Here is a 26,435-nt window from a genome sequence, read left to right on the forward strand (position 1 = left end):
AGTGAGTGGCAAAACTAATGTTTGAGTCCATCTGACTCCAAAATCTGTTTTCTTTCTATTATGCAGTATGTTTATTCCTGTGGCAAGAACTGTGAGATAGGAGAATAGAGGCTACACTCGGCTTTCTGAGTCTCCATTGTAAGGAGTGCTGTGCAATGGTGGGTCTGGAGAGTTTACCTAGGATCAGATGTGGAGAGACTTGAAGGCCATGTCAAGTAAAGTTGGATGTTTTTGAAATTAATGGCAAGTCATGGAACATTTTTTAATGGGATTAACAAGATTAGAATTGGGCTTTAGCAAAATTTCTCTGAACGCAGTGTGAAGGATAGACCGTCTGGCAAAAATTCTGGAAATCTGCTGAAAAGGAAAATTATAATAATGCCGTATGGCTAGGGCAATGAGAGTAGAAAGTAATGGATAGAATCATTTTAGAACTAGTTTCTCTGGTATTTGGTAACTACTTCAAGTTGTTGGCAGAGATGGGAAGAGAACAGTTAGGAACCAACACCAACATTTTGTGCTTGGTTGACTGAGAAAATGGTAATACCTTTACCTAATGTAGGGAACAGAGGAGGAGAGACAGATTTGTTGGAGAGAAATTTCTTGGTAAATTTGGTTTTTAACAAATTGAGTTTGGGGTGCCACGTAGGTACTCCTGTAATTGTAGCAGGCATTTGGAATAAGGGCCTGGGCCTCTGGAAAAGTAAAGGTACAGATGCAGGTTTGAGCCAGCTGTTTAGAGGTAATAATTGAAGATGGGAAGTAGCTGATATCACAGAAGGTGAGAGCTAGAGCACAGCTGAGGACAGTTTGAGAGATTCTCTATAAATCACTTCCATATGGAGAAATTTACTGACTCAGTTTGAAGTCAGGAAGGATTGAGTGAAGCTTGAGTAATCAGCATTTATTAAACGTTTTTTGATTCTATGAATCATACTTATATTGTGCTTTGGTGTCATATTTGTGTTATAATAATTTAAATTTAATGGCATTCTTTAATATTGGCTGGAAATGGATGACGTCAAAATAAATCATATTCTGCAAAAGGTAGGATATTTCCCTGGGTATGTCTTTCAGTTGTTACTTAGTTCAGTGGCAGTGAATGTTACATATAGTGAAAGGTATGTGCTTGAGATTGGGATTTGGGTATCCACAGTGTGAAGCGTATTTTAGGCTTGTGTTACAGCAGGACTGCCTTAGTAGAATGAAGGATTATTCATTCAACTTATTAAACATTTTTTGGATACCTGCTATGTGTCATGCACTTGAGTTTCCTCAGAGGAAAGGCTCATTTCTCTCAATGTTTGTGAAGTCTCTGACTGTGTTTTCCAAAATGTAACCTGAAAAATACAAGTCCCAAGAGATAGCTGTTCCATGAAAAATAAAAAGTTCTTTAATCAAGTGAGAACTATGCTGCTCATTGTGTTTTAAAAGTTTACATTGCGTATTTGCCTATTAAAGACTGAAAAGTCTTATAGGAATTAAACTTTATATTGGTTTAAGTTTTTCCCAAGCTTATTTGACCATGGGCCATTTTCTCCTTCAACATAGATGCAGTAAACATCTCTTTGCACACTTTAGGAAATATTGCTACTATGGATTTTGCCAGAATAGTTCCATGTTCCAGCAGAGTGGATGTTCTAAGTTATTTATTTATTTTTAAAATTTATTTATTTTTGGCTGTGTTGGGTCTTCGTTGCTGCGCGCGGGCTTTCTCTAGTTGCGGTGAGTGGGGGCTACTCTTCGTTGCAGTGCCTGGGCTTCTCATTGCGGTGGCTTCTGTTGCGGAGCACGGGCCCTAGAGCATGCGGGCTTCAGTAGTTGTGGCTCGCGAGCTCAGTAGTTGTGGCTCATGGAGTCTAGAGGGCAGGCTCAGTAGTTGTGGTGCATGGGCTTAGTTGCTCTGTGGCATGTGGGATCTTCCCGGATGAGGGCTCGAACCTGTGTCCCCTGCATTGGCAGGTGGATTCTTAACCACTGCACCACCAGGGAAGTCCTCTAAGTTATTTTTGTCTTAGGGATATTATTTTGGCAGACTTCATGCATTCAGTTCAGCACAGGGCTGTGTGTTGATGGTGTCCATGCATTTTAGCAAGTTTCCTTCACATATATCCATTAAATGGATGTTCTCCTTACCCCTTCTATCCCACCCCCCACCTCCAAATTTGGGTTGTATGAGAAGTTCATTTCTGACTCTAGTCTCTGTAATCTTTCCTAATATGAGAAATTTCTCTTCATAGAAGCCTTTTCTAGGTTTTAACTAAAAGTTAATGATATTTTTGGAAAAGAGATTTTTTTCTGCAGAATTAATTAACATTCATAAATGACACTAATACTGCAGACTTCATCTTTTTCCCTTCTGATCTTTTGTGTGAATTTTTTTTTTTTTTTTTTTTTTTGCGGTACGCGGGCCTCTCACTGCTGCAGCCTCTCCCGCCGCAGAGCACAGGCCCCGGACGCGCAGGCCCAGCGGCCATGGCTCACGGGCCCAGCTGCTCCACGGCACGTGGGATCCTCCCGGACCGGGGCACGAACCCGTGCCCCCCGCATCGGCAGGCGGACTCCCAACCACTGCGCCACCAGGGAAGCCCTGTGTGAATGTTTTTGATTAATGCACCAATAGTTGTTTTCAGGTTTTAAGAAGGCCATGAACTTTTCAGGTGGGGGAAAAAAGATCCTTTGTTCATTAATTTTACCATTCTAGTGGCTTTTTTTGGGGCCATGCTGGGTGGCATGAGGGATCCTAGTTCCACACCAGGGATGGAACCTGCACCCCTTGCAGTGGAAGCGCAGCATCTTAACCACTGAACCGCCGGGGTGGTCCCTCTAGTGGCTTTTAACAGACGATTATGTAATATTCTTTGCTCAAAGTCTGGCCCTCTGTAAATGTCCTGCAAAAATACTTCACCTAAGTGCTGGAAAGTCGATGCTTAAAGATATTCCTGCATCCATTATAATAGCAAAAATTGTAAATGACCCAGTGCTAATCAGTAGGGGACTGATTAAATTGATATCTAAGAATGAACAGCTGTTAAAAATAAGTGGGTAGGATGAGTGTGCAATCGGCAAAATCCGTACTAGGAAATTCTATAGGTTAAAAGGCCTGTTTTTTTTCAACGAATTGTGAAGAAAAGAAAGGAATGGAGGCAGAACCTTTAGATTTTAAAAGACTTGAAAGATACATCCATTTAAAAAAAATGGATAGATGATGTTTATGGATGTACACTTTGTGTTTATCATAAAAACCAAGACAGTTGTTACTTTTGAAGGGAGGGTGAGGGCTATGATCGGAATGGGGCAAGTGGGGGGCTTTCGGTCTGGCTAGACAACGTTGGGTCTGGGATAGGATTTTACCCCAATAACAAGTTAGTAGTTAGCTTGTTACTTTTCCATGGATGCTGGCAACAGATATGCAACTCTTGAATTAGAGACAAAGGACGTCGTTATTAGTTACCCAATTAGCAGCATTGAGCTTCAGGTTTGTATTGGTTCCCTTGCTCCCCAAGTCCCACAGGGGTGACAGAAGGTCCAAATGAACGCGTTCATATGCAGTGGGTTGCATTACAGGACAGCAGTACTGAATTTGGGGAACCTGCCGGTTTGTAACACACTGTAGGCAAGCTTGCTCTCTGTCCCGGAGGGAGACTTTACATTTTCTTCAAAGTTTCTCGCAGCAAATACAGTCCTGAAAAATGACCCAGGTGAAGAGCCTTCAGGCCTTTGGATCCATGAAATACACAGCAGTAAAGTGCAGGGAAGCCTCAGGACCCATGGTAGATCGTTTCTCCCTACAGACAGTCAGCTCATTGCAGATGTAATTAGTTAAGATGAGGTCGTACTGAAGTAGAAATTACTTGGGTAATTCAATATAATTTATCCTTATATAAAGGGAAAATTTGGAGACATATATACACGGAGAATGCCGTGTGAATATTGGAGTTATGCTGCAACAAGCCAAGGAATTATCAGAAGCTAGGAGAGAGGCCTGGAACAGAACCCTCCCCTAGCGCCTTCAGAGAGAGTGTGGTCCTGCTGACACCTTGATCTCAGACTTCTAGTCTCCAGAACTGAGACAATAACTTTCTGTTTAAGCCTAAACGTAGTTTGTGGTACTTTGTTATGGTAGCCCTAGCAAAGAAATACAGTTATCATGTTACATTTGTCAAAGTTAAGAACATTGCTATATTAGTATTAACTTTATACTTTTTGGATTTCACCAGTTTTTCCATCAATTTTCTGTTCCAAAATCCAGTCCAGGATACCACATGGCATTTCTTTGTCATGTCTTCTTAGTTTCTTCTGGTCTCTGACAGTTTATCAGTCTTTCCTTATTTTTCATGACGTTGGCAGTTTGGAGGAACACTGGCCAAGTAGCCTGTAGAATAGCCTCTAATCTGGGCTTGTGTCTGTTTTTTGTTGTTGTTGTTCTGTTTTTTCTTTTTTCTTTTTTTTTTGATGACTAGCCTGTATTTAAAAGGTTTCTGGAGAGAATATCACAAAGGAAAAGCCCCTTCTCATTACGTATCAGGGAGTATCTGTGGGTTTTGACATATGCCTTAGGGAGTACATGACATCCTCATGACACAGCTGGTGATGCTGACCTTTATCACGTGGTTAAGGTGGTGTTTGTTGGGTTTCTCCTCTCTAAAGTTACCATTTTTCCCTTTTCTACTCTGTTCTTTGGAAGCATGTCAGTAAGTTCAGCCCACAGTCAGACGGTGAGGGGGCTAAGCTTTACCTCCTGGAAGGGGGATTTCTACATAAATTATTTTGAATTCTTTTGTGGGTAAGATCATCTCATCTCCCCCATTGATTTATTCAGTTATATATATCAGTGTGGACTCGTGGATATTTATTTTATTCTTTGGGTTATAATCGAACAGCACATTATTTATTCTGTTACTCACATTGTTTCAACTTTGGCCATTAGGAATTCCTTCATTTTGGCTTCTTGTGTTCCTTTGATATGACCTTTTCCTTTTAATTTTCAATATTTTAAAAACACCTCACTACTTTCTGTTACTGGAAGATGTTCTCTGGCTCTGGAATCAGCTATTTCTCCAAGGAGCTCTGGTTGCCTTTATTGGAAAATTGCATTTAGAAATCAAGATCTGAGTCTGGGAATGCCCCTTGCTACTGGGGTGTCACGGTTTTCTCTTGGGGATAGAACTAGAGTAATGTATATATCTGTAGTAGAATACATATGCTGTATACTGTTTACTGTCCCATGTATACATAAATAGTGATAAGTGTTTCTGTGTTTATCCTCTGTTATATTAATATATATCCTCTTAATATATATTAAGAAAACATGTTCATACTGCTGTCTCTGACTTTAATCCAGTACCATAGGGCAGGCTTCATTCTAGCCTTCCATTCTTGCTTGTCTCTAATTCTTCTCCTCACCAGTGAAAGCCTGGTTCTCACTGACCACCGTCCATTAGTTGTTTTTTTTTTTAATTTTTTAAATACAGTATGTACCTTTTTAAAAAAAATTATTTATTTTTGGCCGTGTTGGGTCTTCATTGCTGCGTGTGGGCTTTCTCTAGTTGCGGCGAGTGGGGGCTACTCTTTGTCGCGGTGCACGGGCTTCTCATTGTGGTGGCTTCTCGTTGTGGAGCACAGGGTTCTAGGTGCACGGGCTTTGGTAGTTGCAGCACACGGGCTCGGTAGTTGCAGCACACGGGCTCAGTAGTTGCAGCACACGGGCTCAGTAGTTGTGGCACGCGGGCCCTAGAGGGCATGGGCTTAAGTAGTTGCGGAGCGTGGGCTCAGTAGTTGCAGTGCGTGGGCTCTAGGGTGCACGGGCTTCAGTAGTTGTGGCATGCGGGCATCAGTAGCTGTGGCTCGTGGGCTCTAAAGCACAGGGTCAGTAGTTGTGGCGCACAAACTTAGTTGCTCCGCGGCATGTGGGATCTTCCCAGACCAGGGCTCAAACCTGTGTCCCCTGCATTGGCAGGCGGATTCTTAACCACTGGACCACCAGGGAAGTCCACATTACTTGCTTAACCTCTTTTGAACAAATTTACTAACTAGAGCATTGGTTGACATACAGGTTTTTTTGTATATTTCCTTACAGCTTGCAATCAAATGACTGTTTTCTAAAGTTACTTAGGTCAGCTTTCCTGCCACCATCCTCACGATTTCACTTCAGTGTGCTTGTCATACGTGTGTGGTTTGGTTGCATTTATTTGCCACAGTCTGCATTCCATGTTGGAATCCCCTGACACTGGGTGATTTTTAAAATATATATATAATTTGTGTACATTCAGGTTCACTCTCTGTACATTTCTTTGGGTTTTGACAGATGCATAAATCATGCATTCATTACCCAAAGTCCATGCAGAACAGCCCCATCCCCCTAAAACTTCTGCTGTCCTTCCCCTCTGTAGGCAGTCACTTCTCCCGCTCCCCAACACTGACCTTTGTTATGCCCCTATAGTTTTGTTTTCTATAGAACATCATATGAATGGAATCATACAATATATAGGCTTTTGTGTCTGCATTCTTTCACTTGGCAAAACGCATTTAAGATTCACCTATGTTGTTGCGTGAACTGATAACGTAGTCCTTATCACTGAATAGTATTCCATTGTTTGGATATACCACAGTTTATTCATTTCCCTGTTGAAGAGCATCTTGGTTGCCTTCAGGTTTTAGTGAGTAAGAATAAAACTGCTACACCTGTTTGTGTACAGGTTTTTGTGTGAACATAAGTTTTTAATTCACTTGGGTAAATATCTAAGGGTATGATAGCTGGGTTTTATGGTAAGTCCATGTGTAACTTTATACAAGTTTGCCAAATTATCTTCTGTAGTGGCTGTACCACTTTGCAGTTCCACCAACAAAGAATGAGTGTTCCTGTTGTTCTGCATCCTTGGCAACATGTTATTGTCTGTTTTTGGATTTTAGCCATTTTAATATGTATGTAGTGGTAGCTCATTGTGGTTTTAAATTGCATTTTCCTAATGAGAAATGATGTTGAGCATTTCATGTGTCTTTTTTGCCATCCCTATATTTCCCTTGAAGCTCTTCAGTTTTTTTTTTTTTGCCCATTTTAATATTGGGTTGTTTGTTTTCTTATTGAGTTTTAAGAGTTTATTATACAGTTGACCCTTGAGCAAGGTGGGGGTTAGGGTCACTGATTCTCTGTGGAGTCGAAAAATCCGAGTATAATTTTACAATCAGCCTTCTACAACTGAGGTTCCTTCTCTGCACCTGTGGATTTAACCAGCTGGGGATCATGTAGTACTATAGTATTTACGATTGAAAAACATTTGAGTGTAAATGGACCTGCACAGTTCAAATCTGTGTTGTTCAAGGGTCAGCTGTATATTTTGTATGCAGATTCTTTATCAGATATGTGATAGGCAAGTATTTTCTTCTAATTTCTGGTTTGTCTTTTCGTTCACTTTATCTTTTGCAGAGCAGAAGTTTTAAATATGATGAAATTCGGTTAATCAGTGTTTTCTTTTGTGGATCATGCTTTTGGTGTTGTATCCCATTAATCCTTAATGTTTGGAAGGCACTGTGAACCAGAGTCCAGGGGTGTGGCCCTCATAAGTGTTCCTGTCCTTTCTCTGGGGGTGGGCTGCCTTTTTTCCCCCCTTTTCCTTTGTCCCCTGTTCCTTTTCTCCAGCTGTGATTGGTAAACACTAAGGTCAGTAGGCTATGGTTTTGAAGTGCTTCTCCCTTGGGATTAAGGGTCTTATTTTATAGGCCTCCATCCCATTTCCCCACTGTGTTGGGCCTCCACCAGGACCCTATGCTACCAGCTTTGAAGGCTCTCTCTCCCATGAAGATTTAGCCTTTTGCTCTGTGTGGAAGATGAGGGGAAAGGATTTAGTTGTGCCTGCTGTTTCCCTCCCCCAGCCAGCACCACACGGGGGAGCTTTCTCCAGTCTTCCTTGGGAGAACCTGCTTGGGTTCCAGGAGGAAAAGCCAGCAAGAATGGGAGCTCCCCCCATGACTGTGACACCCGCCACCCCCAGGAGCTCCACACTATCACACTTGCCCACACTTGACCTCTAGCAAGTCATTAAAAATTCTAGTTAATCTTCCTTAGGGCTTCTGCCTGAGCTAAGCAAATACACTGGTCTTGCATCTCCCTGAAGGCACCTGTCTCTCCAGATTTTATTACGGGGCTGTTTGCCCTGTGACCTCCTGTCTCTGCCTGAGTTCACCAAAGCCATTAATTTTCAGTCTGTTCACCTTTTTTTCTTGTTACAAGGTCAGGAGACGCATCTTTTCAGCTCTCAACATCTCTGAGCTGAAACCAAATAATAGAATTTTAAAGGATTGTCTCTGATATTAGGTGATAATTTATGTGAAGTTGTTCGGTGGAAACAGTCATGAAACTTTTTTTGTTTTTTTTGGGGGGGGCTGGCAAATCTGACTTGGTTCAAGCAAAAAAGAAATTTAGTTAGTATGGAGAGAGATGAAAGTTTATTAATACTTGTGTGTAACATGTTTGTATAATATGAGATCTGTTTTACTTTAAAATTTAGAATGATGTAGGTATCTGAAAAGTACAGCTTTTTAGTCTATCATCTGTCTTTTCATATGAGTAAGGGTTTAATCAAGGAAGTAGAACCACTGAGTATTGAAGGGGAGCAAAATAAGCCACTCCAAAATGTGCCCCTTGCCTCACTCACCATGGTGCGTGAGGCCCTAAGAACTGTATAGACAAGTTCTTCACAAGTATATGCTTTCGTAAGCTCATTCTATAATCTGGCCTTAAACTACTTATTCTGCCTACTTTCCTATCACTCATTTTCTCAATCAGCCTTTATTCCACTCATGTTTAATATCTTAACATTTCCAGATATTCGCTGTTCATGTTTTAGAATGTGTTACTCTCCAGGATTTTCATCCCTCTTTTTCTTGGCATATATCAAGGCCTAGCTCAAATATCACCTTTCTTTCCCCCAAGTTGTTGGTAGCTATTGTAGTCAGAATTATTTGCCCTCTCTATTCATCTTTGATTTCCAAGTATCTAACATATTGCTTGGTATACAGTAATAAAGATTTAAGAGTATTTCATAGTCCAAGAAATTCTAGGACTGGGTTCTATTTTATTTTTATTTTTTTAGAAACAAATTTTTAAATTAATTAATTTATTTTTGGCTGCATTGGGTCTTCGTTGCTGCACGAGGGCCTTCTCTAGTTGTGGCGAGCGAGGGCTACTCTTTGTTGCAGTGTGCGGGCTTCTCATTGCGGTGGCTTCACTTGTAGCGGAGCACGGGTTCTAGCCACGCCCGGGCTTCAGTAGTTGTGGCACACGGGCTCAGTAGTTGTGGCATACGGGCTTAGTTGCTCTGTGGCATGTGGGATCTTCCCAGACCAGGGATCAAACCCATGTCCCCTGCATTGGCAGATGGATTCTGAACCACTGCGCCACCAGGGAAGTCCCATGGACTGGGTTCTATTTTAAATCAGTTGACTAAGTTCACTCAGAAATAAAAATTAAGAGATTTAAGAGGTATATGTAGTTTGCTTTGGAATTGTCTATCTACAGAGTCCAAATAACTTTAGAAAACTTTGTCAGATGTACTGAGTTATCCATTCAATTAGCTAACCTTAACATTGTGTGAAAGATTTGCATTTAATGTACGTTTTGATGTTGACTTGTGACAAAAACTTAATGAATTTTATCCTAAAGTTATTCTTTGTTTACACAGAGAATGTCTAAGCACACAGATGCAGCAGCAGAAGTCCTATTGGAAAGAAAAGGTTGTGCAGGAGTGATAACACTAAACAGACCAAAGTTCCTAAATGCACTGAATCTTAGTATGATTCGGCAGATTTATCCACAGCTAAAGGTTTGTAATTTTCTTAAAGCAATCATATGGATCCTTCTGAAAGTATATCCTTAGAGAATATTTCTGATATTATCTCCCATAGAATCACTTGACTGTCTGGGATCGGCTTCCAAGCCCCATCGCTTATAGAGTCCTCAGCGCTTTCCTAAGTGGTTTTCCTGGAGCACCCCTACTGACAGGGAGTTCACTGCCTCAGAAGACAGCCTCTTCCACTTTCAGAAGGCTCCAAGTTTCTTCTTATGTTCTGCCCCTCTTTATTTTATTTTTCCAACCTGATGATATATTAGGCCCATATTTTTTCACCTTGGTCTCAAAGTTGTCGTGGCAAAGATTTCAGTTGCCATCATCAAACTTGGATCACAGAATGCACTCATCTAGCAACTTTGTTGGGATAGCCTCTAATTTATGTCAGAAAAGAAAATGAAGTTGGGATCCATTCTTCTGGATATGTTTTATAAAGCTTATGCCTTATGCTTTGTATATATCCACATACGTCTATATATACACATGTGTTTATGTGCGTGTGGATATATCATTAATGAGTTTGTATTTATGATATGCTTATACCATCTTCTTTTACATTTGGATAGAAGTGGGAACAAGATCCGGAAACTTTCCTGATCATTATAAAGGGAGCTGGTGGAAAGGCTTTCTGTGCTGGAGGTGATATCAGAGGTAAAAACTTTTTTCCCTTCTCACCTAAATGCTTTTTTCCCCCAATAAAACTGATAAGGTATTAGCAAATTTTTGTGGTACTTTGTAACTTGCTTTACTTTCTAGAATTGTTTTTTGTTAAACAGTTAATACATTTTTAGTGTGGTTAACTTAGAAAAAGAAAACATTTAAAGACTTACCTCTTGTAGTTAATAGAAAAATGAGAATAGCAGCTTTTTTTTTTTTTTTTTAACTACATACGTGCCCTTCAGGTATCTTGTCTCTTTCCCTGAATCATCCTGAACAAAATGTCCAGTTATGGTATGTGATTCTGCTGTTTATTTTAGAATAGCTGTTATTAAGCAATTGTTTATCACATAAGCCTGACAACCTGGCCATGTTGAGTGACTTGTCATTCTCCAAACATGACATGCTCTCACATATTTCCATGACTTTGTGCTTTCCCATTGTTCATGATCCCAAAGCAAGAATGCACTTAATTGTAGTATTTATCCTATTATCAATATTTTTTGTGTTTAAATTAACATGCTGAGATAAATAAAAAGATTAATTCTCCTTATCTTTCTAATTATTTAGGTCAATCTGTACATATTTAACTATTAAAAACAAAAGACAAAAGAGAGAAGAAATGTTATTACCACTGGTTGTCAGTATTTTATATATACTGAAAACATTTTGAGTTTTGTTTCTTATGGAATTGGTAGTTTCCTGGGATGGTTTTTTTCTTTCTGTTTTATTTTTTTATATTTTTTGTATTGTGTTAAGATGATAATGTTCAGGTTGATCTATTTACCATATTTATAATCTTATGTAAACCATTACATTTGAAATAGGAAGAAACAAGCTTGATTCAGGACATCATTTCAAATATCTATTAAATTTAAAATAACTGAGTCTTAAAATTTCACTTTAAAATTTTCAGTTGCTTCGACTGACTTGTTAACTGAATCGTTTTTTGAATTTGTTTTGCCCACTACTTAAATATTTTTAAAACATTGTTTTTCAGCGTGGAATTAATCTTTCCTCAAGAGCTGGGCTTTTGATCTTGTCAGTTTACAGATGGGCAGAGCCTTATGTATTGATTTCAGCTTCTTCTGACTGTGAGCTATTTTTGCATATAGGCCTAACTTTACATTGCTGTTTGGAAATACAGTTAAAAATTCTAGAATTATTCTAGTTCACATGTATAAGCAACAGATTTCAATTCTAGGAAATTTAGTTTCTTTTAAACATCATAGTCCAAGACAGTAAGTGGGCACTCTGAAAAATAAAATTTCTTTTGTAATTTATTTATTTTACTTTTGGCTGTCTTGGGTCTTCAGTGCTGCCCACGGGCTTTCTCTAGTTGTGGTGAGTGGGGGCTACTCTTCGTTGCAGTGCGCGGGCTCCTCATCGTGGTGGCTTCCCTTGTTGCAGAGTACAGGCTCGTGGCTCACGGGCTTCAGTAATTGTGGCTCACGGGCTCCAGTAATTGTGGCTCATGGGCTCTATAGCACAGGCTCAGTAGTTGTGGCACATGGATTAGCTGCTCTGAGGCATGTGGGATCTTCCCAGACCAGGGCCCAAACCCATGTCCCCTGCATTGCCAGGCGGATTCCCAACCACTGCGCCACCAGGGAAGCCCTGACAAAAAAATTTTAAATGATGTTACTAAACATCATTTAATTTATATGGAACTGATTGGTTAGAATAAGATTAGAAGGAAATCTCAGAAGATTTCTAAGATAAAAGAGATTTATTCCACAGGCAATACAATTTGCACTCCTTTTCTTTTAGTACTGGGGAGAAATGATGAAAGATAATAGATGAGGGTTTTAGGGGTTTTATCGGTGAAAGCCTCAGAATGACAAAACTACATATCAAACCTTTTTTTATTTTTAAAATATTTATTTATTTGGTTACCCCATGCGGCTTGCAGGACCTTAGTTCCCCAACCAGGGCCTGAACCTGGGCCACGGCAGTGAAAGCACTGAGTCCTAACCATTGGACCACCCAGGAATTCCCCAAACCTTTTTTTTTAAAAACCAAGAAAAAAAGTCAATATTTGGTTGGAACATTTTGAAGGAAGCTATATCAGAGTTCTGAAGTTAGTCTAAAAATCTATTAATAGTCAACAATTTTTATGTAACTCTTTCCCATAAAAGAAGTAAATGTATATATTATATATTTAATTTGTATTTTAGTAGGTAATTCTCATAGGACTTAGACAAGAAAAGCATATGAGCTTGAAGTGTATGGAAGAGAGGTTTGATGGTGGTTTTGACATTGACTATAGTAGGAGTACAGTAGATTAGACTATGGAACTCTGGATAATAGAAAATTGCAATAGAAATGAAACTATTTGATTGTTATTTATTATTAAGATATTTACTGAGCACCTGCTTATTAAGACAGGCATTTGTATGCTGTAGCAATATCTTTGAGAGGTTATATTTCCATTGATATTAATAAATAAGGATATTACTATCTCATTTACCTTCTTAGCCTCACCTTTTACCATTCTCCTTTAGTCTTTTTTTTTTTGCGGTACGCGGGTCTCTCACTGTTGTGGCCTCTCCCGTTGCGGAGCACAGGCTCCGGACGCGCAGGCTCAGCGGCCATGGCTCACGGGCCCAGCCGCTATGTGGCATGTGGGATCTTCCCGGACCAGGGCACGAACCCATGTCCCCTGCATCGGCAGGCAGACTCTCAACCACTGCGCCATCAGGGAAGCACTCCTTTAGTCTTTTAAAACTACATATTTCTTGATTTTATTCTTCCTTGCCTGTGTGCCTTTGTAGGTACTCCTTTCTCTACTCAGAACTTTTCACTTTTCAGAACTTTTCATTTTTAGGAAATCCTTACCTGTTGTTCACATTTGGCTCAGAGTTCTCTCTTCTGGGAAGCCTTCTTTTTTTTTTTTTTTAATTTTTTTTTTTTTTTTGGGTGCATCGTGTGCCATGCAGGATCTTAGTTCCCTGACCAGAGATCGAACCTGTGGCCCCTGCAGTGGAAGCATGGAGTCCTAACCGCTGGACTGCCAGGGAAGTCCCTGGGAAGGCTTCTTTTAATTACATCTCTTATGCTCACATTCCCACGGCACCCCAACCTTAGAGGGGGCATGACACAAGGAGTGTAGCTCAGTAGTCTGTCTTACTAGTCTGAACTCCAGGGCAGCCGTCTTATATTGCTGTCTTGTTATCTACAGCACTGAAAACAGTGCGTGGTACCTGGTAGATGCTCAGCAAATGCTCCATGGTGAAATGAATGTGGCAGAAGTATTTAACTAGATGGAGTATATAGAACTCTGTGTGTGTGTGCATGCACATGTGCATATATTTCTTTGCGTGTATATGTATAATGTACTTTGTGTTAAGATATATTACCAAAGGAAACATGTATCCAGCAAACATTCATTTAGGTGCTACAGAAAATAGTCAAAAGAAAATGTATTTTGTACCAATATATAACTTATAATTTAATTATAACACTTTGTAAGAAGTTCTGAATAAGAATTTTTGCATTGAAGTTTTGACATTGGACTATGGATTTGGGGCTAACTATAGTATGTCCGTGGCATAGGTGACTTCAGAACCTTAACAAACCATTCTAGACTTTCCCCCTGGTACTTGCTATCACATTATTTAAAATTTTTCTATTTGACTGTATTGACTGGAAAACACTTTTTGTGATTTGTAATCCTTCTTTTTTCTTTTTTTATTGTAGTGATCTCAGAAGCTAGAAAGGCAAATCAGAAGATAGCTCAAGATTTCTTCAGAGAAGAATATATGCTGAACAATGCTATTGGTATGTGTGCTCTGCTGAGAGCTTTGAAAATGGAATCAAGACATAAGCTGCACAGTACGAATTGTTAAAATGTAATCAACAGACACTCTTGTTTAATCTTTTATATACTTTGTGCCAGGAATAAACTTGATTAAAGTAGTCTGACTGCTCATTCCAGAACAATTCATACTTGATTATTAAATAGGGTATACTTAACTACTATTTGCCATATAATCAATATGGAAACATGGATTCTGATCATATGGTTGGCTTTCTTGGAAAACAAAAAACTTGGGTGCCAGTTTTCTCTATAAAATGAAGTGTCATTTCTGAATTCTTGAGGAACTCTGGGATGAAATTTCTTTATAGTCATCATTCCAGATTTCATTGGAAGTGACACAGTAGTTACATTTATCAAGCATGTGTTTCAAATGTTAAATTACAGGGAATAATATAATAAATACTTGTGTACCCACCAGCCCAGAATGAATAGACCACTATATTTTATTTTTGCTTGATGTTTTGAAATTTATTTAAATTAAATAGAATACTATGAGTTTTAAAATTATTGTTCAGTCTACTTCATTGCTTGCTTCAGTGCCATTTCTTTCTCTTCAGAAGCAACCAGTATCCCTCCTCAGAAGCAACGATTGTCATTAGTTTTTAGCACATCCAGTTAGACTGTACTTTATATTTTTACTACATATTTATGAACAAAAGTAGTATTACTTTATGTTTTTGAAATTTGCATAAGTACTTTCTTACTGTGTATACCATTCCATAAGTTTTTGATAACATGGAATGTAACTGTTCTTATATTATTCAATTACCCCATATTAATCTGTTCTATATTAGTGGTTATTTTAGATTATTTCAGCTTTTTACTAATACAGATTGTTACACCCTTATATGTACACCCTTAGTGCCCATGTGCAAAAATTTATAGAAATAATAGAAGTCGAATGGATGGATCATAGAGTTTATGTATCTTCAGTGTGTTTCCAAATTCTTCTCTAAAGTATAAGACTTTATTTTTTACATGTCCTTTCTATCATTTTTTGTTTTTAAACTTTGCATGCTTTATATCTTATTGTGGTTTTAATTTGTACTTCATTGGACGCAGGTAAAGTAGAAGGTGTTTATGTTAATCATTTATATTTTCTTTTCAGTTTCATCCTTTGTTTATCTTTCTTTTGGATTGTCTTTTTCTTACTGATTTTATAGGTCTTTATGTATTCTGATTCTTCACTTTTGTAGATCATATATATTATAAATACACTTCTCAGTCTGCTACTTTATCTTTTGGTATATACAAGTTTTTGTTTGAGATGAAATGTATTCTTTTCCTTTATGATTTCTGCTATTTGCATTTTAAAAACGCTTAATAACATGGAGGTTTTTAAGATGTTCTTTTATATTTTCTTTTAATAGTTTGTTTCTTTATACTCTAAGTCTTTAAAGTGCTTGGAATTTTTTTGCATGTGACATCATCTAACTTTTACTTTTCAGCTAGAAAGCCAGAAGTTGTAATGCCTTTGATTGAATAGTCCTTGTTTTCCTCACTGGTTTTAATGATACTTCCATCATATATCAAGTTCTTATATGTGACCGGGTCTGTTTCTGGGCAACTTTGTTCATTGGCCTATTTGTCTGTACATATGGTAAAACTACAGTGTCAAAATTATTATAGCTTTAAGATATGTCTGTCTCTGATAGGACAAGTTACCCTTGTTTTCTTTCAAGATTTTCTTGGCTACTCTTGGACTTTGGATTTTTCAAATGAATTTTTTTTTTTGGTTTTTAAAAATTCAAATGAATTTTAAAATTATTTTGATATTTAATAAGCTTATGCAGTCATCGCCATTAATCTGTTTTAGAACATTTTCATCAGATTGACTTTCATGTCCTTTCATAATGTTTTATAATTTTCTCCATAAAGAAAAAAAAAGATTTTTTAAGTGTTATTTTTAGACAGCTTATTTTTTTTGTTACTACATTTAATAGTAATTTTTCTTATTACATTTTCTAATTGACTATTTCTAGCATGTAGAAATGCTTTTGATTTTAGTATTTTGTTCTTACATCCAGCAACCCTGCTGAAATTTATTATCAGTTCTAATGATGTTTCTGTAGGTTCTCTTGGCTTTTCTACATTGGTAATTCTACCATCTACACGTAATTTTTTTCATCTCTTTCCAGTCTGTATACTTATGACTTTTCTTGTTATATTTTGGCTAGGACCTCTATTATAATGCTGAATGATTGTGGTGTTGTCTTATTTCTGATGTCCATGGGAAAGCTTTTAAAATTTCATTCTCTAGTATATAATCATTTTATAGACACTTTTTACCAAGTTACAGATGTTACTTCTGTTCCAAATTTGTTAGGGGTATTTTCTTTTGTTTGTTCAGTTGTAGTGGTCCAGTGCTTAAGCATCCACTTTTCTGACTTTTTCTCTTCCTCTCATGGGTAGGAGCTTACTGAGTTTTAGGATCAGCAGATAGAGTTTTTCTAGCTATGTTTTACAAGTCATATAGCTCTTCCTACCGTGAGGCTTTATGCAGGTATTAACTCATAGCATGTTATGTGTGGTTCATGTTATTCCTGACTCAGAACAGATACACACACACTCACTCATAATCTTTGGCTGTAGCTTCCACACAGCTATTAGCTCTGAGTTTATTTGTTTCTGGCACCTGTGGATTTCCCTTGTTTGGCTTTGAACTTGGATATACATTGACAAAAAATTTTTTCTCTAGAATTTTTATGTCTTTGAGGTAGGAGTGGGGAGACGAGGCTGTTTCCCAATTTAACCCAGTGAGCCATATTGAATAGAGAGCTCTCATTTCTTTTGAGTCTATAGTTCTACAGGTCAGGTTTTACTTAGGATGTTTTATTCATTCTAAAAATTCATACCAGCGCTGTCCAATAGTACTTTCTGTAATGACAAAAGTATTCTGTTTCTGTGCTGTGCAGTATGATCACTACTAGCCACACATGGCTAATGAGCACTTGAAATGGGGCCACTGTGATCAGTAAACTGAATTTTACCTTTGTTTAATGGTAATTAATTATAATCTAAATAACTACATTTGGCTATTGGCTACTATATTAGACAGTGCAGTTCTATACTAAATAAAAGGAGAGGGGCGAAAACCTCTAAGCAGTTTGAGAAGAGTTTGGTAAAATGCTAATATACAGAGAGAAAGCCTTCCAGATATAATCTCTATACATTGTAATGACATATTTTAGTCGTTAAGGAATTTGACAGATTCTGGCCTTGTGTTCCTGCATCAATTAGCTTCTGATATTTCATATCTAAAATATATGTATCTGTAGCTGAAATGGTATATTTGTATGCATGTCCACTCCAATCAATAGAGATATTTGTTTCCATTGTTTCTAGGGAATTATAGTTAAAAATTGAGGGCTGTGGAAGTCCTTATGAATGTTAAATTAGAATTGTACTTCAGTGGCTCATTTGGCAGATTGGGAATATTTATAGAATTGCTAGATGGATCAAAACTGTACTTTTATATTTGTCTTTGGTAAGGAAGTTATACTGGCAACAAGCTGTAATAGAAGTACAGTGATTTATATTATGTTGTGCGCAACTTCCTCTTCAGAGAGAAAGGAACTGAGTAAAAGTTTACAGGATTTTTGAGCTGGAAGGAACTTTTGAGGCAAGTCTCATCATTTAATAGATAAGGAAACTTATCTATATATTATATACATGATATACACATGTATGATAGGCATATATACGTATAACTTGCGTATATGTGTATACACATATATATATTGAATTGCCAGTATATAAGTATCTAATGCCAGTATATATATTAAATATAGTTGAATTGCCAGTTAATGACAAAGCTGAGACTAAAATTTGGGTCTTTTAACTCCCAGTCCTTGCTTTTTCCTGTAATCCAGATACTTCTTTAGATGTATAGAAGACAAATTATGTTCTTTAAAATACAACTGTGTTACATAAACATCAGTGGCTTGTAAGGCAAATATTGTTTTTCTCAATAGTTGAGTTATATAGGCTTTCATCTGTTTCAAATTGAGGTGTTGAGTTTTTCATAATAATGAATAGATGATCAGGATTGTGTATGGACTGATGTTTTAAAAAGAACATATTTTATAAGCCATATGTTTAGTCTACTTTGATATTTCTTGCAAAAATTTCTTAGGGAAAATACTCAGAGTTCATGTAACATGTGATTTTTGGAAAAATAAAATGTATTTTAAGCATTGTAACTAATTACAGCTCTGTTTCTTTTAGATTCTTGCCAAAAACCATATATTGCACTTATTCATGGAATTACAATGGGTGGGGTAAGTAGACTGTTTACTCTTATCATTGTTTTGTGAGCTATATTAAAAATAATTATTAAACAGAAGTGAGACAATGAATGTAATACAATAGAAGTTGAAACAAATCATGTTTGGAGCTTTGCAGGTTTGGGATATAATATTTGCTTCACCCAAAAATATACGTTCTTAATTATGTTCTATGCTATTTCAGCTTCTTGAATTAGCTTTCTTAACTAACAACATTGATTCTTTTTTTTTCTTATGTAGAGCCCTTTTTCTACTTATAAGTAAACAGATTGCTTTCAACAGCTTCAGAAAAGAAACTGGAATGTTGAGGGTTTTTTAGACTCTGAATAGTGGAGATGTGGTTCCTAAGTTATATCTACTGTACAAAATCTCACCTTAGTGAAAGTGTTTGGATACTTTTTGAAGTTCTCTGAAAGTGCATTTCTATCAGTTGACAAATCTTTGTAATAGCACAGATGCAAAATAAATAAATCTTAGATTTCACTGGCTTTGAATAGTTTTATAGGGAGTTGGAGAGAACATGAAATAATTACAGAAAAAGTGTTCCAATGTGTGGCACGCTACAACAAAGACAAGCCTTTAAAGAAGTGAGAGGTCAGAATAGGTCTTCATGGCAGGAGGAGGTAGGATTGAAGAAGGTAGTAGGAAGCTGAAGGGTGGAATTTCAAAGATTGAACTTAAGTATTTCAAACATTTAGTCATTGGGAGATGTCCCCCTCTTTCTAGGAAAACCACACACTAGATGAAGTCTCTTGGGCACTTGGAATTGCTTAGATCTTTCTTTTTGAGTTTGTTTTATTGAAGTATAGTTGATTTACAATATGTGTTAATTTCTGCTATACAGTGAAGTGATTCAGTTATACATATATATATATTCTTTTTCATATTCTTTTCCCTTATGGTTTATGACAGGATATTGAATACAGTTGCCTGTGCTATACAGTGGGACCTTGTTGTTTATCCATTCTGCACATAATAGTTTGCATCTGTTAATCCCACACACCCTATCCATCAGAACTGCTTAGATCCTGCACATCATTTTGGGAAAGGGCTTCCATTAGCACCTGTGGTTAGGAGCAGGATCAAGGGCAGTCTGTAGCTCTCAGCTTGTGGCAGGTACTGAGCGTGAGTTGATTGTGCTTTCTTTGTCAATGAAGTGCTAAGATGGGAAAAATAAGAGCTCCCTGAAAAAATTCTGCAGAACAAAAGGAAGGAACATAATCTGAAGCTTTGAAGGAAGAGCCCCCTATGAATGTGAAAGGAACCAGAAAAAAATGAAAACAAACAAAAAAACATTGGGCATACTTAATAACATGTAAAATGATGTGGCTCCAATGAAATAGGAAAGACAGCCCATAAGTAGACAACAAGCTTAGATGAAAGGGCAGCAGGTTACAAGGGGGAACAGGCAACATAGGAAGGATGACTGGAAACTAAAATGCAATAGCAGAACCTGACATTCCACTTTGAAGGTCATAGATAAGAAGGAGTTGAATTTCATATTACAGTTAATGAACTTGTGTCTGTGGAGGACAAACTTGAGAAGCTCTCACCAAGAAAGGACAAGGATAAAAATGATGAGAACAAACATTAGTCAAACTCTAAGGGTGGAGCCCAGTAGTATGTGTTTTAATAAGTCCTCCAAGTGATTGAGTCATGTTAAGTGGGAACTAGTGCCCAAGACATCGATTGTATGTAATGAATTAACTGCATTCATATTTCTGCCCTGTGATTCTAGAATGGTACCAGTTATATACCATGCTTGGAAAAACTGAGAAAATAGTTAAGTCTTTTGCAGTGATCTCTGGTTCAGATGACGAGCCCCTCAGTGAGAAAGGTTCTTTTATATTACATATTGTCAGCCCTGCCCCTAAAAAAAAAAAAAAAAACCTATGTGTCTTTTCTTCTATCAGGTCTGCCACCTACAACTCCCCATATGTACTCTACATCTAATTCATCTTTAAAGACTGAAAGTTCTCCCCTATATTTTTTAACAGTCTTAAATACCACTATGATTAGATGTGATTTTTTTTCCTTCATTGACTCAGTGCATTCAATCTTTACTCCAAATTTGGCCTTTATTCTTTATTGTCAGTTATTATGAAATATGCCCAAGTATATTAGATGGTCTGTAAAGGTGAGGACTACTTTTTTTTTAGCATGCTCATAACAACTAGGGAATGCACAGTATAGATTTAATAAATTATTTTAAAAATTCTGCTTTAAAAAACATCTTTGTAGCCTTTGAAGGAGTAAAATTTACAGACTGGAAGTGAATCAGTTCTTTTTTCTTGTAATGGGATTTTATATGTATCTTGGTTTTGAAGACTAACTTTTCATGTCTCATTTACAAACGTTGCTTAATATAAGACTCAGTGAACTCTAGCTTTTGAAAATGTAATCCTCTAGATCTTCGGCTCTCAACCTTGGCTGCATTTTAGAATCACCTGAGAGTCTTTCAGAAACCCTGGTGCCCAGGCTTTGCTTACCTCCCGAACCATTAATCACGTATTAGAGCAGGACTCGGGTATTTTTAAAGCTCCCTTATAATCCCAATGTGAAACTAAGGTTAGGAACTGCTGAACTACTAGCAATTCCCAACTAGTGTATAGTTCAGTGTTAGCTGTGGACCTTTTTCAAAAAGGCAGTGGTTCTCACAGGTTAGCTCATATCAAAATCCAAGGGCTGGAAGGCAGTGGTTCTCACAGGTTATCAGAATCCAAGAGCTTGTTAAAAGGCAGACTCGGGACTTCCCTGGTGGTGCAGTGGTTAAGAATCCGCTTGCTAATGTTGGGGACACGGATTTGATCCCTGGTCTGGGAAGATCCCACATGCCGCAGAGCAACTAAGCACGTGCACCACAACTACAGAGCCTGCGCTCTAGAGCCCACGCACTGCAACTACCGAAGCCTGTGCGCCCTAGGGCCCACGTGCCGCAACTGCTGAGCCCACGTGCCGCAACTGCTGAGCCCACGTGCCGCAACTGCTGAGCCCACATGCTGCAAATACTGAAGCCCGTGCGCCTAGAGCCCATGCTCCACAACAAGAGAAGACACTTCAATGAGAACCCTGCGCACCACAACGAAGAGTAGCTCTCGCTCGCCGCAACTAGAGAAAGCCTGCGCGCAGCAACAAAGACCCAACACAGCCAAAAATAAAATATAATAAAAAAATAAATAAATAAAGGTGGACTTAAAAAAAAAAAAAAAAGGCTGACTCCTCTCACCGCCCCCCCCCCAGTTCCAGTTTAGTCAGTTTGAAGTGTGGCCTAAGAATTTGCATTTCTAAAAGTTCCCAGATGATGTTGATGATGCTCGTGATAGTGGGGGTGCCTCACTTTAGGAACCACTGCCATAAAGTGTTGAGAACATGCAGTTTGTTAATTCAAAAGGCCTTTATTTTCAGAATTTTTAGTAGAATTTTAGTATTATAGGTAATTGTTTTATGGATATGTTTTAAATCCTAATATAAAAGTATGAGACTAAGCTATGGCAAATATAGCTTGCGAAAAGGTAGCCAAATAGTTTTGTCTCTGTCTTTATCTTGATTCTGATCAATGAATTATTTCTTATAAGAAAGAATTATAAGAAAACTTGAACAATCCAAAAGATGGCGCCATAGAGCTTGATTTTTATTTAATTTTATTTTTTACTATAGAAAAAAATATTTTTCCAGCAATGAAAGTGACAGTTTTACTGTCTCTTGTTGTTTACCATGAAGAGTAACACAGCACTTTGTAGAGGGGATAACTAAATTCTATTATGTTTCAGATTTCAGAAATTCAAATGTTTACTTGATATTTTGGTATACAGTAAAATAAAAATGTTTCTGAGTGGTTCTCCACTTGGTTGATTAAAAGTATGTAAGATTATGTCATTACAATGTTTTTGAAAGAGATGAAAATTTTTTTGAATAGCAATTTGAAAGAATAATTCATTGTTTCCTAAAAAGGAAGAATTTTAATTTCCTTTACCCTTTATTTTAAAAATCTAGTCATATTTTCTCAAGTTAATATATAACGGAAAGGCAAATTTGCTTTAAAAGTTAAAATTAATTTTAAGTAGCTATAGAACAGAAAAAACTCTTATTTTTATTCTGTATGTGTAGTACTGCCTACATTTCCCTCCCAACTGAATTGGATTTAAAAAACTTTAAGTTTCTTTCCTTTTCCTTCTTCCCTTTCTTTGTCCCTTCCTCTCTCCCTTCCTCCCTTTTCTTTTCCCACCAATGCATTTTACAGTAGAAACAAAATTAGCTCCCCCAAGCCAACTCAAAATATGTTTACAATATGGTATTGTTTTTGCGTTTCTCAGAGTGTCCTAAAGATGCTGCAAGCAAAAGGGTTTTGTGATCAATATAATGGAAAATTAAAAGTTTTAAGGCATACTTTAGAAGGGGTATACTCTAATGAATAGAGAAGGAGTGGGAACTGGATTGGAAACAGTGAGCATATACAATCTCCAAAAGACTTTTTGGGATACAAACCAGCCACGTGGAAAACTGACTAGTGCTCAGTTAAATGGGAGCTACTGAATCAGATTGAGTTTAGCCACAATTAATGTCACTGAGACATGTTCTTATGAGAAGAATTACTACAAAGTGTTGTAGTATTTGCATATAACCTATGCATATCCTCCTATATACTTTAAATCATCTCTAGGTTACTTATACAGTGTAAATGCTGTGAAAATACAATGTAAATAGTTGCTGTTGTACAGCAAAATTCAAATCTTGCTTTTTGGAACTTTCTGGAGTTTTTTTCTCAATATTTTGAATTCACAGTTGGTTAAATCTGTGGGTATGGAGGGCTGAGTGTATTTTGGATATTAACTCCCTGATCAGTTATATGGTTTGCAGATGTTTTCCCCCATGTCATAGGTTGCCTTTTCATTTGTTGATGATTTCCTTTGCTGTGTAGAAGCTTCTATTTGATGCAGTTCACGTTTATTTTTGCTTTTTTGCCTTTGCATTTGGTGTCAATCCCCCAAATCATTGCCAAGACCAGTATGAAGGAGCTTATTCCTTATGTTTTCTTCTATGAGTTTTATGATTTCAGGTCTTACATTCAAGTCTAATCCATTTTGAGCTGATTTTTGTGTATAGAGTGAGGTCTAGTTTCATTTTTTTCCATGTGGATATCTGGTTTTCCCAACACCATTTATTGAAGAGACATTCCTTTCCCCATTGTATATTCTTGATTCCTTTGTTGAAAATTAATTGACCATATTGTGTAGTTTTATTTTGGGGCGCGTTCTCTCTCTCTCTCTCTCTCTCTCTCTCTCTCTCTCTCTACTTTTTAATTTTTTTTTTGGTTCCACTGGTCTATGTGTCTGTTTTTATGCCAATACCATAGTGTTTTGATGACTGTAGCTTTATAATATGATTTGAAGTCAGGAAGTGTGATGCTTCCAGCTTTGTTTTTCTTTCTCAAGGTTTCTTTGGCTATTTGAGGTCTTGATTATCCTGTATCTGTGAAAAATGCCATTGGAATTTTGACAGAGATTACATAGAGTTTGTAGATTGCTTTGGGTAGTATGGACATTTAAACAATACTCATCTGATCAGTGAGCACAGAATATCTTTCCATAATATGTGTCTTCTTCAATTTCTTTCATCAATGTCTTAGAGTTGTGAGTGTATAGCTCTTTCACCTCCTTGGTTAAATTTATTCTTAGGTATTTTATTCTTTTTGATCCAATTGTAAATGGGATTGTTTTCTTAATGTCTCTCTGAAAGTTATTTGTGTACAGAAACACAACTGATTTTTGTGTATTAATTTTGTATCCTGCAACTTTACTGAATTTGTTTACTAGTTTTAAACATTTTTTTGTGGCATCTTTAGGGTTTCCTATATATATCATGTCATCTTCAGGTAGTTTTACTTCCTTTCTGATTTTGATCCTTTTATTTATTCTTCTTGCCGAATTGCTCTGGCTAGGACTATTCTGTGGTGAATAAAAGTGGTGAGAGTGGGCATCCTTGTCTTATTCCTGATCATAGAGGAAAAGCATTTAGCTTTTCACTGTTGAGTATGATGTTAGCTGTGGGCTTGTCATATATGGACTTTATTATGTTGAGGTACATTCCATCTATACCTAATTTGTTGAGGCTTTTTATCATAAAAGAATGTTGAATTTCATCAAATGCTTTTTCTGCATCTATTGAGATGATTATATGATTTTTATCCTTCATTTTGTTAATGTGGTGCATCACGTTGATTTCCCATATGTTGAACCATTCTTGCATCTCAGGAGTAAATCCTACTTGATCATGGTATATGATTCTTTTAATGTATTGTTGAATTTAGTTTCCTGATATGTTGTTAAGGATTTTTCCATCTGTGTTCATCAGGAATATTGTCCTGTAATTTTCTTTCCTTACAGCATTTTCGTCTACTAAGAACGGTAGACATTCTTATTGCTAAGGCTGCTTGTGTAGATCAAGGTTACTTGATTTCAGATACATGAATATGAGACAGGTATGCATTGAACTCTGATTCTTATTTGTCCTTTGTCGGTTTAAGGTGGAAGCAGCCAGTTGTTAACTGTGATGAAACTAGACCTGAAGCAAATGTGCAAAGATAAAGGATGATCAGTCAGGGACTTCCCTGGCAGTCTAGTGATTAAGAATTTGCCTTCCAATGCAGGGGGTGCAGGTTTGATCCCTGGTCGGGGAGCTAAGATCCCACGTGCAACCCGGTCAAAAAACCAAAACATAAAACAGAAGCAATATTGCAACAAATTCAATGCAGACTTTAAAAATGGTCCACATCAAAAAAATCTTTAAAAAAAAAAAAAAGGATGATCAGTCAGAGACTAAAGGAAGGTACTGCAGTGCAGTTGCCCTGGGAACTAAAAATAAAAGAACTATACTGACAGGCAAAGTTGTGTTGTGGAGAAAGCAATAAAATATATTAAGAGAGGAAGAATAATCAGATAAAAAAGGATATGGGGAATTCCCTGGCGGTACAGTGGTTAGGACTCAGCGCTTTCACTGCCAGGGTCCAGGTTAGATCCCTGGTCAGGGAACTAAGATCCTGTGGCATGGCCAAAAAATAAGATATGAAAAAGAGCCTCCTTTAAGACTGAAGATTAATAACATGGCAGGATCTGTGAAAGGAAGAATAGAGAAGAAATTTCCCTTGGATTTCTAAGTGTTCAGAATATGTACTTATGTGCATTCATTTTCAGTTGTGTTCACTGTTGGCATTTCTCCAAGCCTGGATGGATATCTTTTTCTTGATAGAGAAGGGAAGGTGCCTCCCTTTCTCCCATGGGGTTCTCTCTACTTAGATTTCCTTCTGCTTTATTAGGGGAGAGTAAGGGTTGCTTTTAGTTGCAGAATTTCTCATAATAGATTTTTAGGGTTATTTAGTTTCTCAGTGAGCCTTTTTCATAGGTAAGCATTGGGTTCTATTTTTCAGTACACAATGGATTACCCTCTAACAAATGTTCCTATGCTGTTTAACTCCATCTCATCCCTTGTCTGTCTTATTAGAGCCCTTTATTCTCTCCTTGCCTCTACTCTTTTCACCCTGGCTTTTAGCCCAAACATATCTAAGTAGAGAATGGAAAGTGCTTCCATTTACTAACCAGGAACTTGGCTTTCCTGCCTGCCCCTGCTCCATCCTCCATCCCCATTTTAAGGTATTGATTTCTGGGAAGTAGAACTTTTACTTTCCAGGAGTGTGGGTATTCTTGGCAACTTTCACAGACTTGCAGATTCTCAGATCTACAGGGAGTTCTTTTCCATTTCCTTGGCCATTTCCTGTGGGCATATTTGTCAGGTTTTTGGTTCATTTCCTTTTTAAATGTGAAAGCACCCTAG

The 26,435-nt window shown here is 37.4% G+C and overlaps 1 protein-coding gene across 3 annotated transcripts in view; it reads left to right on the forward strand.

Moving 5' to 3' along the window:
• HIBCH (3-hydroxyisobutyryl-CoA hydrolase) overlaps nucleotides 1-26,435 on the forward strand; it is an 87,960-nt gene that overhangs the window by 11,552 nt on the left and 49,973 nt on the right. For all 3 annotated transcript variants that reach the window (XM_032637350.1, XM_032637353.1, XM_032637351.1), the window contains 4 exons: nucleotides 9,681-9,821; nucleotides 10,412-10,496; nucleotides 14,202-14,282; nucleotides 18,550-18,602. In XM_032637350.1, the coding sequence (XP_032493241.1) occupies nucleotides 9,681-9,821; nucleotides 10,412-10,496; nucleotides 14,202-14,282; nucleotides 18,550-18,602 (360 nt within the window). The remainder of the gene's footprint in view (nucleotides 1-9,680; nucleotides 9,822-10,411; nucleotides 10,497-14,201; nucleotides 14,283-18,549; nucleotides 18,603-26,435) is intronic.

This window comes from Phocoena sinus, chromosome 7 (genome assembly GCF_008692025.1).
Source record: "Phocoena sinus isolate mPhoSin1 chromosome 7, mPhoSin1.pri, whole genome shotgun sequence".
In the NCBI taxonomy this organism is placed as follows: domain Eukaryota; kingdom Metazoa; phylum Chordata; class Mammalia; order Artiodactyla; family Phocoenidae; genus Phocoena; species Phocoena sinus.